Below are 17,717 nucleotides of genomic sequence, written 5' to 3'. Positions count from 1 at the left end.
CTTTGCACAACGGAATGACGAACAGTACGTGCCACATGCTTTAATGTTGCTTTATTTTCATTATGATACTGGCAGTTTTATTTTCAATTCCTTTCCTAACTATCCCTAGCATGGAATTTGCCTTTTTCATGGCCATCACCCACTGGGTCGACACCTTCCTTGAGTTATTTACTGTGACCCCAGGGTCTCGCTCCTCCACCCTACTGTCAGCACAAGAGAACAGCTATAAATGGATTCTCCCAAATATTGCCACAGACTCCAGCCTGCTGCAATCGGATGAATGGAAGTAGCAGATTCCACCCAGTTTGCAGGTCATACATTTCCCAACTTAGGAGTAGCCAAAGGGAAGCGAAGGACACTGTGGCGCTGCCCCAAAATTGTGAGGATCGTGCCTGCTTTGTTCTGGAATTTGATCATGAAAGTTTTTTGACTGAGTGAGAAAAAAGAGTGTAATATGTCTGCATCCAGTGTTTATCAATACCAATACTATATCCCAGGCATGAAAAGAGTGGGAAACATTAATATGGAGGTGAGGAATGCAATCACTCTTGATTTCTCCAATTACAGAATGGAATATCAATTTTGAAAAGACAGACAAGCAAAGACAAAATATCATTGCAGAGACAGAAGCTTGGATCAATTCTTTCTTTCTCCAAATAGGACCACCTGTTGTTCTGACATCACTGTTGGATGAAGCAGCCATTTCTTGTCCAGCTAAAAGTAAACACATTTGTTACCATCTGCCAAAAAGCAGAGGTAAAGAAAGACTGGAAGGGGAGAGAAGGGGAGGGAATCAGGATTAAATAAGGGGAAGAACTTTGGGTTATCCTTGTTTTGCATTGATTTCGGAATCGGAATGGATTTGGGCAAGAGCATGTAACCATGTGGATTTCAGTGATTGGCCATCCTTAGACATGTGATATCAGGGGAAAGAGTATCCATTTATGGGGTTTTCCTGTTATTTATCAGCCAACAGTGAACTAGCCAGCTATTTTGTATTGGCTATCTCATCCTGGAAAGAAGTAAAGACCTTATTCAACACAGCAACTGAAAGCAGAAAGAAAATGACACCACACAAACTCACGTTTAAATCGAACTTTTCCCTGCAGGTTCCTCCACGTCCGTCTCCAGCTCCTCCTCTGCCCCACTCTCCCTCCTGTTTTTCCCCACTGGGCTCACACACACCTTTTGCACACAAACACAGCATTCTATTTTTCTTTTTTGAAGGAGAGGCAGAGGCAAGAGTGGGCTGGTGCTGTCTCCACCTGCTTGTTCTAGAACCATTTCAGATTTGTGAGGAAGGATTTTGCCTCAGCTTCCTTCATCCCTCCACCCCCCCAAGAGATAAGGGATGGGTCAGCCTGGTCCTTCCCACCTGGAAGCTGAACAAACAAGCTGATCTGTTCCTGCTCCAGGAGATCTATTGGCTTCTGAACTGGACAGAAGAAAGGGTCAACACATGCATCTTCATGCATCTTCAGTGGATGCGTGCTTCCTAAGATCTTGAGCCTAGAATCATGTGTGTACTGCAGGAATGTTGCTTTGCACAATTCTATCTGCCCACCACAGATCTCTAAATGGGTTGCTGTGACTTATTGTAATAGGGTGTGTCATTTTAGGTGGTGGAACTTAATGTTTGCAAATTGCTTCAGCAAGGGGTCTTAAAAATACGTTTTTGGGTGTGAGGAATTCAAATCTGCTATTATTTTTGTGATTGGACAACATTTAGATGGGCAAATCTATGCTCGATTGAAAAGCATGTAAAGTGCTCTCGGAAAGCCAAAGAATTTTAATTTTACCTTCTGAAAAAGTTTACCTTCTGAAAATGTCAGGTAATGCTATAAAATGTTAGGTATTGCTATAATTATTTTTTTAGTTTCTCTGCATAAAACATAGCCTGCTAAGCATGAAATATTATTTTGCAATGCTGAAAGTAAAAGTGAACTGACACTGCATGGTTGGGTATTTTCCTAGAGTTCCAAAATACCCTCGAGCTAAATCACCCAAGAGTTTCTCAGTATCTTCCATTCTAAACACACAGATCAGTTTGTTTTTGAAAGCATATATTTTGGGTAAAGGGATCTTCCATTCTACCCTCAGCGGAATCGCCATCAACACAATGAATGTTTTATATAAATAAATAACGATGGTTAATCACTGGTTTCAGATTTGGGTAAATTGTTTCTCCTGAATTGTTCTAGACACATGAAATTTATATTTTAGATGAAGACAGACATATTACCTAGAGATCACAGTACAGCTGTCTTGCAAAAAAAAAAAACTTTCTCTATGAGGTCAGTAATTTTCCGCAATTTTATGTGGGGGGAAATCAGTCACTGAAAAGATATACAGGGTCTCTTTCTAACAATCATTTTCTTTTGCTGCCCCATTGCCAAGATTACAGAACTCTCTCTTTACACATATGAAGGCAGGAGCAACACACCTTAAAGGGTCACAAGGGAGTCTCTGAGTTCTCTAAAAGTTAATGTTCATAATTTTGTTCAACTTCAGTGTTTTCACTGCGGTACCTTTTGAGTGCTTTGCGTATGTAGCTTATTAAGTTATCAAAGCATTGCTTCATTTTAAGGTGGCCAGTTTAAGATTGGAGGAGAGTTCATAGCATTAATGGAATGTCGTCTTCTTGTGTGGGACCAAAAGGGACACGGCATTGACTTCATGTCTGTCTTTTGCCTCGCGATCACCTGCTTTCATCCCTATCTCTGCTACGGCAAGTTCCAGCATTCCAAACCTGTGAGCAGCTTGCAAAGTCTTGGCAAGAAATAAAATAAATGTAGTGAAAGCAGTGTTGGATAGAGGCACAGTTATCCTAGCCCAGGATTTGATGGAGTCTGGACTTTAGAAGTGAGCTCTGAAATGACAGCATAAACCTTGTTATATTTAAGGTTCTGCATAGACTCACTTTCCACTTTTATCTTTCAAAACTGTGTCTCACTGCCTGTGACCTCTAACTGTAGCATCCTAAGGCATCTGAGGGTCTCCTGCTCTGCTCACTTACACTTGCCACCCCTTATGCCTGGAACTGCTCTTCTGAACACATATGTGCCAGCTTCCTCTGTGACTCAACACCCAAGTCTTCAACTAAAGCAAAGTCTGAGTGTATGTGCTTCCGTTAATTCCCTATTTAACATCTCCCTCTGTTGTCTTCCCCATCTAAATTTAATGCGTATGATCCTTGGGGCGGGTTTTTTGTAGTGCAGAAAATCTGCAGAGATAACCCCCTTCACACATTCATGCATATCATGTCCCTGCTAAACATTTGACAATTTGAAGCTGAATTGTGTGAACTGATGGTATTGAAAGTATTGCTTGAAATAATCTGGGGAATTATGAAACTTCCACCTTGTGTGTGTGACCCCTGCTTGCTCATTTACACATGAAAGCAACCATGTGTAAGCGCATGACTAAGTGAAAAGGGTCTGTTAATGTAATCTCCCACTACTACTGTTAACATTTGTCTATGGATTAGGTTTGGAAGGGACATGTTTCAGTCTGTTATACTGGTTCTGTGAGGACATGGAGAATTCGGAAAGAAATCAAAGCGCTCTTGCCAAGGGTGAAAGAAGATTCTGAGAGGCAAAGGGATCAGCTTGGGAACGTGGAGGTGAGCATCATGTGCAAATGCTGTTGATGAGGCGAGTTGTGTTAACAGACTCTTGGTTTCTGTTCTTGCCTAAATTCCGTAAGAGAAGATCACATAACACCACCGTGTGATCTGTGATTTCATAAACAACAACAAAACACCCCAAAATGGTTTTCCCTTACAGCAGGCATGGGAAAAATTTGGCCTTTCAGATGCTGTTGGACTACAACTCCCATCATCCCTCGCCATTGGTCATGCTAGCTGGGGCAACGCTACCTGGAAGGCCAGAGGTTCCCCACCCGCATTTTAGGTGTATATCCATCACTAGGCCGTAATAATCCTTCCTTCAGAAGGACAGTGAATTTCAAAAGTTAAAGTGCATTAGGGGAAATGCTAAAATGGGAAAGAGAAACTGTGATTTCAACTGCTTTTGCAAGATACGTAGTTACCAGGGGAGGCGGCCACCTCTCTAGTGCACAGCTGTTTAATGCATTAATCTGCAGACATAGTTATTCTCTGGCTGGAGTCCACAGGCTTCCCTAAGACCAAAAAATGAGCTCTGACTGGGTTTTTCGAGTTAGTAAAATCTATGTATGTGTTGTCAGTGCACATCTGGAATTTAGAACTGCTAATGGATCTGCTGTGAAAGAAGAGAAGGGAGAAGTGTCTAGCCAACCAACTCATATGTTAAAAAGCATTACTACATTGCTGGCAGGCAGCCCTTTGCTCTCTTAACTTTGCACCAGTAAAATTGGAATGCTAAAACAGTCACATAGGGGCTCAGTGCATATGCCTCGAGGCCTACTGGAATGCAAATTTCCCACTCCCACCCACAAAGGAGTATTTAAATAGCAAGCTACTGTGTGTGGTTTTTTTTGTGGGGGGGGGGACAAACCATCTGCCAACGTATTGTGTATTTTATTATCATATCAAACACAGTGATAACACATTAGATCCCTGGTCTAAATCTGGTAGCCTAACCACTCAGCTGGTAACCCAGAAGCAATGGGGTATGAAGGGAGTGGTGGTTGTGGTTCTCGTATTTGCCACCAGTCTAGTTTGGGAAATAGTGTTGGGTGCCTGGTTTGAACTCTGTCCCCCCGCCTCAAAATATCTCTCTAACAGAACAAGGTACTAACTGAGACACAAAATTCTTGAATAAACATTGTTCTGGAGTAGCCAAAAACCCGCTGCTGGGAGATGATCATCTCATCCATGAAAGAAAGGAATACATGACAAAAGGTATGTAGATTGCACTCCAGAAATCACAGGAGTACTCAGAACAAAACCCTAAATGATTCCTGTTACATACATTGTACAAGGTGAGCCTCAGCAGAAGACAGGGGATGCACAAACTTTTAAATGTCATGTTAGAGATAGTGAAACAGCTGTAAGTGATTGGGGGGAAATGAAGGACAAAAGTACAGTGGCATGATTTGCTGTTTCTCAGCTTTGTACATTAATTAAAGCCATTGAAATTACCGTATTTTTTGCACCACAACACTCACTTTTTTCCTCCTAGAAAGGGGAAATGTCTGTGCGTGTTATGGAGGAAATGCCTACGGGTGGCATGCCTATGGATTTTCCTCCTCTAAAAACTACGTGCGTGTTATGGTCGGGTGCGTGTTATAGAGCGAAAAATATGGTAATTAAACTGGTCAGATCTAATGCTGGAATACATTAAAGGCAAGCCAATGGATGAATGCAATTATAGAAAATAAATTTAAGGGGGTAAAGACAATGGAAAAAATCAGAGGCAATTCTCAAGGTCAAAAAGGGGATAAAACAAAAGAAACCGGGTGGTGTTTCTGCTAAAAGAAAGTAAGAACCCAGAATTAAAAAAAACTTTGATTTGGAAATCTGGAAAGCAGAAACAGAGAACAGACACACTAAAATAACAAGTCAAAGTTGCAACAGGTGAGTTTGCAAATGAAGTATGGGATGGTTGCTTCAAAGTCCCTCAGGGCAATACGTTAGATGGAGGCAGGGACAACTACTATTCCAGGTACACTGTTACATATATCAAGAAGCAGAAGAAGAACTAGAGTTTATCGCAGAGACCAGCAACTAGTTCCAATGGAAGTTGTCAATATTCTGCACAGAAAACTGGGGTTGCGAATGCACAGGAAAGGAAGTGGAAGCACATTTAAAGGAAGAGGGTATTAAGCACCAAGCAACCATGTCATTTACACGTGAACAAAACGTAGTAGCGGAAAGGGAAAACTGTACCCTAGTTGAGATGACAGGATTCATGTTATTCCATGCATACTGGGGCAAAGCAATTATGGCCGCCACTTATTTAGGAGGAAGCAAAACGTGGCCAGGACATATTTTGCTCACCTCATCCCACTGATAAATTTATTCTCCATCACTACCTGTGAGCCTTGCTTTCTTTTCAGTGGTCTGTTTACATTAAGTGCAATGTCTCCATCTTCTTCATGCCAGCAGCCGCTTCTTCCATTCCATTCCCTTTTCTGTAGTCAAAATATGTTAGATGTTTCCCAACCTTTCTGTGACCGTTCTGTGATGACCTCCTTCTTACCAGGGACAGCCAATGAGACCAAGAGTTCCTTTTTAACATTTTGCGTCATGAAAAGGGGAGCGGAAAAGTGAAACCATGCCTGTTCAGTGATGGTCTGGATGAAAACTAAAATTAATACAAATCCCCCCCCCTTTCCCACAAAAAGAAAAAGCAGTGCATTAGAAAGCTTTATTGCATGATGTGTTTACATAATGCGGTAGAAGTGAACTTTAAAATTATATCAGAGATTTCTGGGCACAGGTCAATGGTCAATATTCTAAGCCTGCATGGCACAAACTTTTTAAATCTAAAACAGAAGAGTAATTTGGGAGCAGAGATAGGTGTTGAGTATTTTTAAAAGGAAACTCCTGTTATACTCAATGTAGTGCCAAAACTGGATGAAGATTAAAATAAAAAAATTCCTTCCTGTAGCACCTTAAAGACCAACTAAGTTAGTTCTTGGTATAAGCTTTCGTGTGCATGCACACTTCTTCAGATACACGGAAAGCTTATACCAAGAACTAACTTAGTTGGTCTTTAAGGTGCTACAGGAAGGAATTTTTTTATTTTGACTATGGCAGACCAACACGGCTACCCATCTGTAACTGGATGAAGATTGCGACAAATTATCAGTGTGCTGGGATGCAGGAAATTATTTTTGGGGGGAGGGAGTTAATTCAAGTTCTTCATTAAGTAAAACTGTGAGGATGAAATATTAAATTCAACATTTTACAGGTCTTTGCCTACAGCCAGGAAAACAACAAAATGAACAATGGTGTGCGTATGTGTTCCCTGCAGGATATATATTTGACCATGCATGGCTTGTTCTTAAATTACAATTCATAGAATAACACTGCTGGAAAAAAAGCTTATTTTACACTATGCTACACACAAAACAAAGTCTAGTCACATTTACACATTTTTACAATAATTCTTTGTCTAGAAATGTGTCCTTTTCTACTTTAGAACTATATCTTTTTTAAATTCCCAGTTCACAGAAAAGACACAAGAAGTCCAAAGACAGTCCTTTGAAAAGGGAAATGTAACCCAACATCACAAATGGGCTTCTTCATTCACAAAAACATCTTGTATTTCACAGCTGTTAAAACTTAGTGATGGATAGTTGTAAGCCATCCATACCTATGCTTTAGGTAGCAAAGTCAAAGTAAATTATTTCAAAATTAAAGGATTTCTCCCCTTGCATGTGTGTAAATTATACAGTCTTTAGAACGCTCCTTTGAATTAGTCATGTATCTAAGTGAATTGTTAAGTAACTACGTGAACCCCACCCCCACTTCACATTAATTGATGAATGTGGAAATTATTTTTACTACAACTTCTAATAAAGAAATGCTTCATTTTGACCAGGAAAGCACAAAGCTCTCTGTGCTTTACAGAATAAGGAGGCTATTTGTGAAAGTGCAATCTTTTGCTTTACACTCTGGATGGAGGAGGAATCCAAAACTATTTGAAAGGTGTAGAAGACTGGATAGGGAATTCACCGCAAGACTCTCCTGCACAAATGAATGTGCTCCTGAAATGCGTGGGAAAGAGCACTCAAATGGAACTTGCACAGGAGAACTTCCGGGTGGATCGTGTCCAAAATCCAAGTCTCATTAACGTTACATGACTTTCCCTGAATATTACTAGCAACAATATATATAGAAAACTAAGCAACCTGACCACCTAGGCTGCCAGCCTAAATACACTTACCGGGGAGTAAGTCCATTGAATTCAAAGGGGCTTACATCTGAGAAGACATATATAGGCTTGCACTGTGCATGTTACTTGCCATGTTCTTGCATCCAGCAACAGGACTGCATCAGTTTACAAATCTAAAATGGTATTTGCATTCCTGGCTAATAATTGCCTGAGTATGGCTTTCTAGAAAACCTTTGAGTGTTGATGGACGAATGAAAAGTGCACATGGGGATGGGGAGAGCTGCAAATATCCAACCTAAAGCAATTCCTTTCAAGGCCATCAACTGAAAACATTTTTTAATAAATGGGGGTCAGATTTAGAAGTTCAGCTGAAGTTAGTAAGAGCTAGCAACGTTTTTGAAGAATGAACTCTGCAGAATGCTGTCTGAGTTAAAGGCAGTGGATAGCCTTGATCATGTTGCCAGGCTTCGCACTGTGACCTGAAGCATCCCACATGCCACACCTTCAACATTTTTGCTTTTCACCAACTACAACCAACATTCAGAATAGGAGGGGAGACTGAACCATGTGACTTCAAAATAGACATTGCTTCTAAAGAAAACTGCATGGTTACTTTTGGTGCATTTTTTTGGATGTTACACTATTCATGCTGAGGAATTCTTTGCATTGCCATTTTTAGCTGAGAGTTCTTTTTTGAACTCAAGAAAACAATTATTAAGGCTTGTGGGAAAATGACAGGTAGGGCTCAGCGGACAAGTATATTCCCTTGTTACATAACATCTGAAATCTGTTATGTAGATGTTTGAACCAACAAAGCAGCGGTGAGTGAAAAATGTAGGTTCTGCTGTGATATTACGTTTTGAAGCATGTTGCATGGAATTCCTTTGGGCATTTCTGCTGCATGGCTCAGAAGCTACTGCGCTTGAAATGTACTGTTGCCACTGACGATTATCCTTCAGTTTGAAGATAGGATTGACTTGGATATTGTTCACTTTCAAAGCCTTGAAACAATTAGATTTTTTGGCAGCACCTGATAAATGCTAGTATCTGTCTATGTCCTTATCAAAGGAACAGCTTAACATCATGCAGATGTGTGAACAGTCACTTGGCAGCAAGAGAGAACTGGAGTACATTACTGAAAACCTTCAAGGCAAACAAAACGAAGGTATAGGTTCCCTCGGTGGTGTCTCTTTCTTGCATGCAAACTAGAATCATGAGCACATTTCATTCGGAACACATGAGGAGATCTGTCAATCCCAGATGAGTACCTATGGCCAAACTTTTAATAAAGGGGTGATCGTAGTGAGGATTCAATGAAACTCATTTCACGAGCTTCTGGATTGGTATATGTTAGTGTTTCCATACAAAAAGAAGGCTGGCCCACCACTACAGTGGTACCTCGCAAGACGAATGCCTCGCAAGACGAAAAACGCGCAAGACAAAAGAGTTTTCCGTTTTTTGAGTCGTTCCGCAAGACGAATTTCCCTATGGGCTTGCTTCGCAAGACGAAATGTCTTGCGAGTTCTTGCGAGTTTGTTTCCTTTTTCTTAAAGCCGCTAAGCCGTTAATAGCCGCTAAGAGCCGCTAATAGCCGCGCTTCGCAAGACGAAAAAACCGCAAGACGAAGAGACTCGCGGAACGGATTAATTTCGTCTTGCGAGGCACCACTGTATTTTGCATTGCAAACTGTTTTGGAAACAGTAGTTTCAAAACAGATGGTTGTTTGGGATAGATACTGGATTTTCAAAGAGAATGACACGACTCTGGTTGGGCCAGTGAAATCCTTGTGCGTGAGCTCAAGTGGCTCTTTGGATCCCAACTCATACCAGCAACCTAGAAAACATTTCCTGTGGGACAACTCCACTGGCATTATAAAAATATTCTGGCGAAATATCTGAGAGGGTTTTATTTGCCAATGGTAAATAAAAAGAGCAACATGGCAGTCCTTGAAGGACCAGTTGTACATTTGTTTGCTGTCATGTATAAAATGTGCTTTTTTGGAGTACTGGGCTACTGTCTAACTAGTAGGCAGTTAAGGACACCATATTTTACAGGAACAGGGAAGCAGGACCTCTCACCCCTGCTCTCTAGAAAAAAAAATATATGTATCTTTGTATAATCCTAATATGTTCTGGCTCAATAAGTACCAGAAGTGCTTATGACAAGAGTGCCTCTTAAGAAATGAAATTTCATAAGCTACACTGGAAATTTGACTGAAAAGTAGGTATAAATCTCAGTAATCATAAAAATGGCCAAATGGATGTTGTTTAAGCAGACAGGTAAATGCAACCATTTAGGATGGTTCCCCACCACCACCAAAAATCCTGGTTAATGTAAAATGACTGTGTGTGCTCTTCTAGAGCATACGATCTGTAGCAATTGTAAACATAATTATTGTTTTTGTGCCTGAGCATTTCAACCAGTTTACCAGCTGTGTTTCAGGTCATTTCTCAAACCATTTTGGAAATCTGCAATAACTTACTACTTTATTATGGAAGAAGATCCTTTGATATAGGAGGTGGGGGGTATGCTTTTGATAGCAAGGATTTAGGAACCCCTCTGCCAGAGACTAACCTCATTCTCCTGAAATAAATGAAATATTGATTAAATACATTCAATTTCCTTCAGTTTACTGGCCAATGCCTTTCCCTCTTTAGTAAAAAATGCACACTGACTGGGTTTATTAAAAAAAAACAACCCTTCCATGTCATTGCAGGAATCGCTAAATAAACAGTATGTCAAAATTGAGGGAGTACACATTATCCAGGAGCCCTACGGTAGCTGTTACAAACATCCCCTTAGAGGGGCAAGGTCAAAGTTAATAGCAACAGTAACTCATGGGACAAAATCCAGCAGTTGAGTGAGAGAAGCAACGTACAGATGGAATTTCTCACACTCTTTTCTTATAGTTGTATGGCCAGTATATTTGGCTTTCTGCGTAAAGGCTGTGACTGGAATCCGCCAGAATGATGTACAACCTTCTCTCAAGTTTGTTTTTCAAGTGTCGAGCCATTGGCTGGCATGGTAACAGTGATGCAATCGTTATGCCTTCTTTAGTACCACTAGCTTAGAGGTATGTTAAAGTGTAAAAAGTTCCCTTTTATACCAGTCTTCAAGAACAGGGGAAACACTGAATGTGTTTGATTCTTGAATATTTCCACGATAGGGTGTTTCTAAAGAGCTGCTCCATGAAAACTATGGAAATAAGCGGAAGAAACCTCTCTCAAATACATTCTTTAAACTACATTCTGTACACTTCGGAAAGGAAGTCTCTGGCTGTTCAGATATCCCCATCATTTTGGGGGATGGGGGTCAGTTTCCATGTGCAAGGCCAGAAACTGTCTCTATTCCCTGTTGTCTTGCGTTCTCCGTTGTTGTTTACATGGTTTGTGGTGGTGTTGAAAAATGTATCTGGAAAGGAGTGTAGCAGGACCCTTGTATCCAGTGGGCTTGACAGAGTTATGCTTTGCTACATCAGATTAAGAAAATAGCCTCATCAGCCCCAGCATGTGCACAAAACTCCTACTTGACCTTGACAGCAAATCCTCTTTTGTCTCCGGCTAGTTGCTGGCATACTGCTATAATTTATATATACATCTCTACAGCTGAGTGACAAGAGGTACTCTGTGCTATCCCTGTGCACCTGTGCTATTATGTTGAATGTGCATGTACATGTTTGTGAGAGGTCCCGGTATAAAAATGTCCTAGTGGAATGAGTTCCTGTAAAAAGGATTTCCCTTCATGCACGACAGGATGCTTGAAAGTTGAAGGCACCTGGACTCGGTAGGCGTGTGTGTGTGCGCATGCGTGCGCACGTTGTGTGTGCACGCACACATGCCCACACATACTCGGTATATACACAAGTAGACATACATTTTTACATTCTTTGGTGGAAAGATAAAAATCCATGGCATGCTTCTATTTCACAACATTGTCTTCAGAGAGGTCATAGCAACTGTGACAGAAGTTAGTTTGCCTATTTAAAGAACTGCCCTCGAACTGACAAAATATAGTACTTTACAATTATTACAAAAGGTCACGAGGAAAATGAACATAAACACCTTTCACAAAATACAAAATACGGAAAACCTTCTTAGAGACCACATCAATGCAGCATGAACAAGACAGAACAGCATTAGGCAATTTCCACATCACTTCTTCCCCCACAGCCCTGACTTAATTTTACTGGTCTGTTACACACTTTTTTTTATTATAGCCCTTTGTGTTGCCTTTTTTAAAAACCTGCTTCAATATTATGAAAATGAATCTAAAAGATGATGGGGAAAGCAGCAAATGGAACCGACTGGAGAATGCTAAACTGAAAGACTGTTGGCAGCCTGTGTGCCTGTGCCTGCATATGACAACGACTCTTCTTGGAGTTGACACGGATGCTGTTATCACACCTGCATCTCCGAAGTGCCCATCAGACCCAGTGCTTTGGCTTCTTCTGGTGTCAGTCCGCTCTTAAGTGTCCTCCTTACTGAGCAGTCACAAAACAGAGAGAGAGAAAGAAAGGATGAAGGTGCTACTAAACTAAATGCAAAAATATAACCAGCCAAAGGCAGCTACAAGTACAGAATCAAAGCTTTCCCTCCCTGAAGAGTGATTTGTGCATTCTAACGGAGAAATATCCCAATGTACAAAATCAAGACCAAGAGCTGCCCACAACACTGTCTGGTCCAGTTCTGATCCGCTGTCTGGACTGGTTTCAATTAGCACAGCTCAAGGATATGGACAAGGCGCTTGGACAGGTGAGGGTGACCACCTGTGATCTTGTCCCTTGGGATCACCTCTCCTGTTCTGCCCCAAGGAGGAACCTAAGGTCCATGAATAATAGTAGCTTAAAGGTCCCAGGCCCTAAGGAAGCCGGGCTATCCTCCACCAGGGCCAGGGCTTTTTCAGTGACGGCTCCGACCTGGTGGAATGCTCTGTCCCACTAGACCTGCAGGACTTGATCTCCTTCCGCAGGGCCTGTAAGACAGAGCTATTCCACCTGGCCTTCAATTTGAATTAGCCTGATCCTCTATTCCCTTCTCCCTTTCCTCTTCTATGAAGAAACCCTTTCTGGGACCCCACATTTAAATTCTTCCCTGGTCTCCTTGCTGGCCCTAGTAGGACCAACTTGGCCAGTTAGCCCTGGTGATCATTCGAGATCTACTGACTGGGGTTTCCTCCCCAACAAATGACCCCTGAAATTTTGAATTTTATTGATATGATGCTGCATTTTATGTTGTATTCTATGCTGTTTTATGCTGTTTTTAAGTCACATTTTAATCAATGTTTTATATTTGCTGTTAGCTGCCCGATTTTTAAACCAGGAAGGGCAGGGTATAAATAAATTATTATTATTATTATTATTATTATTATTATTATTATTATTATTAAATCTGGCAGAGAGCAGGTGGCCTGGGAAGTGATGGCCTCATTGCAAGACAGCTTTGTCCCAGATTGCCTGAAAAAGATGGCAAGGAGACTAGACTAGGAAGGTCTCCCTGGACCTGGAAGATCTGGTCACTAACATCCCTTTCACTGGCAAGATTCTTTAGTGGGTCGTTACCATCTATTGCCATGTTCTCTTGGATGACCCTGCGTTTTTTGTTTCTTTTCAGTCTGGAATGCATCCTGCCTTTGGTGCTGAGACCTCCTTGGTCACCCTGTATGAAGACTGTGTCGGGACAGAGAGAGGAAAATACGTCCCTGTTGATACACCTCGACCTCTGCAGCTTCCAGTACTATTCAGCATGGTATTCTTTGGGAGATACTGTCGGAGTTTGGAGCAGCAGGCACTGCTTTGAAGGGTTTGTGTTCCTATTTGGGTGGCCGGTTCCAAAAAATGAAGGTCTTGTTTGACCCCATGGAGCCTCCGGTGCGAGGTTCTTCAGGGTTTGGTATCACACAGGCACGGTAACATCTACATCAGGCACAGGGAAACTCGGCCCTCCAGCTGTTTTGGGACTACAACTCCCATGATTCCTAGGTAACAGGACCAGTGGTCAGGGATGATGGGAATTGTAGTCCCAAAACATCTGGAGGGCTGAGTTTGCCTATGCCTGATCTACATGAAACCTCTGAATGGGGTCAGCCATAGTTTTGGAGTGTGTTGTCATCAGTATGCTGGTGACATGCACCTGACTTCTCCTTTACATTGAAGGCAGGTGTAGGAAAGAGATGTGCTGAGCTGGTGTCTGGGCATGGTAATGGACTAGCAAAAGTTGGCAGCCCAAACGGATGAGAAAGTTGCAAGCACAGCCTTCTCAAAACTTAATCAAATTCAATTAATGAAAAGCCTTTCCATTTAACAGGTGTTCACTCAAGCTTCCAAATGCTGGGAAATGATTGTTTTTAACAGACACATTTAGGCAATATCAGTATAGCCCAGAGTGATATCCTACCCTGTGGATGTCAGTTGCAGATAAGCTACTGAAAAATTATTTATTTATTCATTCATTCATTTTAAATTAATTTACGTTACATGTTAATTGTCATACACGTTCAACATTGTACATAACATATATTATTTCCACAAATTCCCCACACCTAACCCTATAACCACCTCCCCTTTTACCCAAATACCCATGTGACTTCCTTCACCCACATGCGTGATATCCAACTTGTTACTTAAAAAACCCAACTCTAATATTGTCTTCATTTTTGTTCATTAGAATGATCATCTATTAAAAACATAGCTTCTTAACTTAATGGGTTCAATCTATACTTACTGCATCCAGAGATTTCTAATAGAATGATTTTGTACAATATATTCTTCAACACATTTCCATTCCTTAATTTTTGTTTTGATTGCATTCTGATTGACGCTGCCATTTTGGCTAGTTCAATATATTGGCAAAATTTAGTTTGCCACTCTAACATTGAGGGAATCTCCTCTTCCAATATTCTGGTGGCCGCTGTAAGCTACTGAAAATATTTTTAATACTACCGAAGTAAACAATGCTTCTATCAAGCAATTTAGGGATGAAGGAACAAGGACAAAATGAAGCTGACAGAACCAACATCTGACTAAAGTAGAATTCAGGTCTAACACTGTGGATAAAAAACAACCTCTGACTATTGTCCTCAAAATTCAGTCAAGCTGGTCATCATCCACACTGCTTTCAGCAATCCAGCATGTGTTTATCTATGCAGGACTAAGAAGAAGAAGAAGAGTTTGGATTTGATATCCCGCCTTTCACTCTCCTTCAGGAGTCTCAAAGCGGCTAACATTCTCCTTTCCCTTCCTCCCCCACAACAAACACTCTGTGAGGTGAGTGGGGCTGAGAGACTTCAAAGAAGTGTGACTAGCCCAAGGTCACCCAGCAGCTGCATGTGGAGGAGCGGAGACGCGAACCCGGTTCCCCAGATTACGAGACTACCACTCTTAACCACTACACCACACTGGCTCTAAATGACTACTTATTATTATTGTGCTTTACATCAATATTTGGTATTTTAAAGGTATTCTGGAGACATTTTAATTTTGCCATACCAAATCAGATTTTTTATATATGTTGTGAATGCTATAAGAAAAATCCCATCACGCAGTGCAATTTTTCAAGCATAACTATTAAATGGATGCTTTAGCTAAGATTGTATGGGACGCGGGTGGCGCTGTGGGTAAAACCTCAGTGCCTAGGACTTGCCGATCACATGGTCGGCGGTTCAAATCCCCGCGGCGGGGTGATCTCCCATCGTTTGGTCCCAGCTCCTGCCCACCTAGCAGTTTGAAAGCACCCCTAAGTGCAAGTAGATAAATAGGTACTGCTTTATAGTGGGAAGGTAAACGGCGTTTCCGTGTGCTGCGCTGGTGCTGGCTCGACAGAGCAGCTTTGTCACGCTGGTCACGTGACCCGGAAGTGTCTTCGGACAGCGCTGGCTCCCGGCCTCTTAAGTGAGATGAGCGCACAACCCTAGAGTCTGTCAAGACTGGCCCATACGGGCAGGGGTACCTTTACCTTTACCTTAGCTAAGATTTCTGCATTGCTGGGAAATGATATATAATGAACTGAAAAATGTATTTAAATATACCTTTCTGAAGAAACCAGAGGCCTTCCTCCTGGGCATAGTCGGCCAATTGGTGCCAAAGAAGGATAGAACTTTTTTTATGTACGCTACAACAGCAGCAAGAATACTCATTGCAAAGTATTGGAAGACACAAGATTTACCCACTCTGGAAGAATGGCAGATGAAGCTGATGGACTATATGGAACTAGCAGAAATGACTGGCAGAATCCGAGACCAGGGAGAAGAGTCGGTGGAAGAAGATTGGAAGAAATTTAAAGACTATCTACAGAAATATTGTAAAATTAATGAATGTTAGAATGATGTTGGATAGAAATTAAGTGGTTTCCAGCTGTAATGCTTTAAGGGAATATGAAAAAATGGGTTGTTAATAGGGAAAAATCTAATGTTACTATTTTAAGACCAAAGATTAGGATAAACAAAGAGGGTAAGGATTTGCTGAGCCAACAAATTGAACTGGAATACAAAAAAGGGAGGTATGAGGAGGTCCGGGAAACAAACTAAGGAAAATAAGTAATAGAAAAATGGTTTTTAATCATTTTTATTTTGTATTTTTTTCTTTTTCATTTTGTATTGTAATACCTTTTAAAAATCTTAATAAATATCTTATAAAAAAAAAGATTTCTGCATTGCAGGGGGTTGGACTAAATGACCCTCAAGATCCCTTCCAACTCAAAGATTCTATGATTCTGTTTCCACATTCTTAAGTACTTCAATTTCAGACTGCTTCGTGTGTTTAAGAATGTGGGAATTCATGAAAGATATTTACAAATGAAATACACATGCACTACTTTATCATATGTGGTGGGAATGTAAGAAAGTAAAGAACTTCTGGGAAATGATATATAATGAGATGAAAAAGATGTTGAAATATACATTCCTAAAAAACCCCAGAAGCGTTTTTACTTGGTATTATAGGCCAAGACATTAATAGGCAAGATGTTAAATTGTTCTTATATGCAACAACAGCGGCAAGAGTTTTGTTAGCCCAGAAATGGAAGCAAGAAGAAATTCCAATGAAAGAAGACAAAATTAATGGACTATGCAGAATTGGACAAGATGACAGGAAGGATTCGAAATCTGCGGGACCAGAGATTTACAGAAGATTGGAAGAAGTATATGAATTATTTGAAGAGCAACTGTAATCAACAAATTACGCTAGTAGGACTACAAGAAGTTTTGTAAGGAGAAATATACGAAGTGTTGCAAAGTAGAAAAAGATAGAGATATGGTTATGAGTTTGAAATGTAACAGGGAAAATAAGAAATGCATACTAAGAGATTAGATTGAAAAAAAATTCAGACAGGACTGATAGAATTCAAAAAAATTGAATAAGATGTAAAAGTATGTTTAATTATTGTTGAAAATGGTATGTTAAAAAACTAATAAAAATTTATATATATAAAAAGAAATACACATGCACCACAAAATGTGCCCATGGAATAACGAATCGGCCAAGTTCTCATGTGAGCTTAAATATTCAAGAGAGAAGTCATTCCACGGTTTCAAATGGATGGGATAAATTTGGATTTCTTAAGGCAGGTTTGCACCAGCATTAAGAGTACACCATCAAGATTGGTTGATGAGTGTAACATATCTCTATTTGTTAGGACTGTGAGATGGATAAGAATGTAGGCTTTGTGAATAGCGCTCTTGCAAAAAGCCTAAGAGCTGTAGGCTTAATTGACGCTAACCTAGCATTTCAGGTATATGTGGTTCAGTTGTATAAAACTTTCATTCCGGAGCAGCTATTCTAAAATACTTGAGGAATGGATCCATTTTGAAGCTGACTTTGGTTCAATTCGATGTCATGTTGAGATTTTGAACATCAAGCTGGTGAGAGAGCTGGGATTTATTAGGTTAGTGGAAAGGGGCTTCTGCCTAAACATCAACAGAGTCTTCATTCCCTGTTGAAGT

The 17,717-nt window shown here is 40.7% G+C and overlaps 1 protein-coding gene and 1 long non-coding RNA gene across 18 annotated transcripts in view; one reads left to right on the top strand and one right to left on the bottom strand.

The window, feature by feature from the left end:
• The window catches only part of LOC309516377, a 31,268-nt gene extending 16,342 nt beyond the window's left edge, over nucleotides 1-14,926 (top strand). Inside the window, exons 1-5 of one of the 5 annotated variants that reach the window (XR_014212849.1) lie at nucleotides 66-756; nucleotides 2,224-3,117; nucleotides 3,488-3,622; nucleotides 4,727-4,843; nucleotides 13,394-14,926. This is a non-coding gene — a long non-coding RNA (uncharacterized lncRNA). Of the gene's footprint in view, nucleotides 1-65; nucleotides 3,118-3,487; nucleotides 3,623-4,726; nucleotides 4,844-6,000; nucleotides 6,532-13,393 lie in introns of those variants that run through there. The other 4 variants (XR_014212847.1, XR_014212848.1, XR_014212850.1 and 1 more) reach the window with 4 other exon arrangements.
• The window catches only part of FHOD3 (formin homology 2 domain containing 3), a 352,366-nt gene continuing 341,423 nt past the window's right edge, over nucleotides 6,775-17,717 (bottom strand). For all 13 annotated transcript variants that reach the window (XM_082194682.1, XM_082194676.1, XM_082194681.1 and 10 more), the window contains one exon: nucleotides 6,775-12,264. In XM_082194682.1, the coding sequence (XP_082050808.1) occupies nucleotides 12,182-12,264 (83 nt within the window). In that variant the 3' untranslated portion in view covers nucleotides 6,775-12,181. The remainder of the gene's footprint in view (nucleotides 12,265-17,717) is intronic.

The sequence above is a fragment of the Podarcis vaucheri genome (assembly GCF_965113315.1).
Source record: "Podarcis vaucheri genome assembly, chromosome: 13".
Classification (NCBI taxonomy): Eukaryota; Metazoa; Chordata; class Lepidosauria; order Squamata; family Lacertidae; genus Podarcis; species Podarcis vaucheri.
Note: the sequence above shows the minus strand (reverse complement) of the source record. Positions and strands in the feature narration are given on the sequence as shown.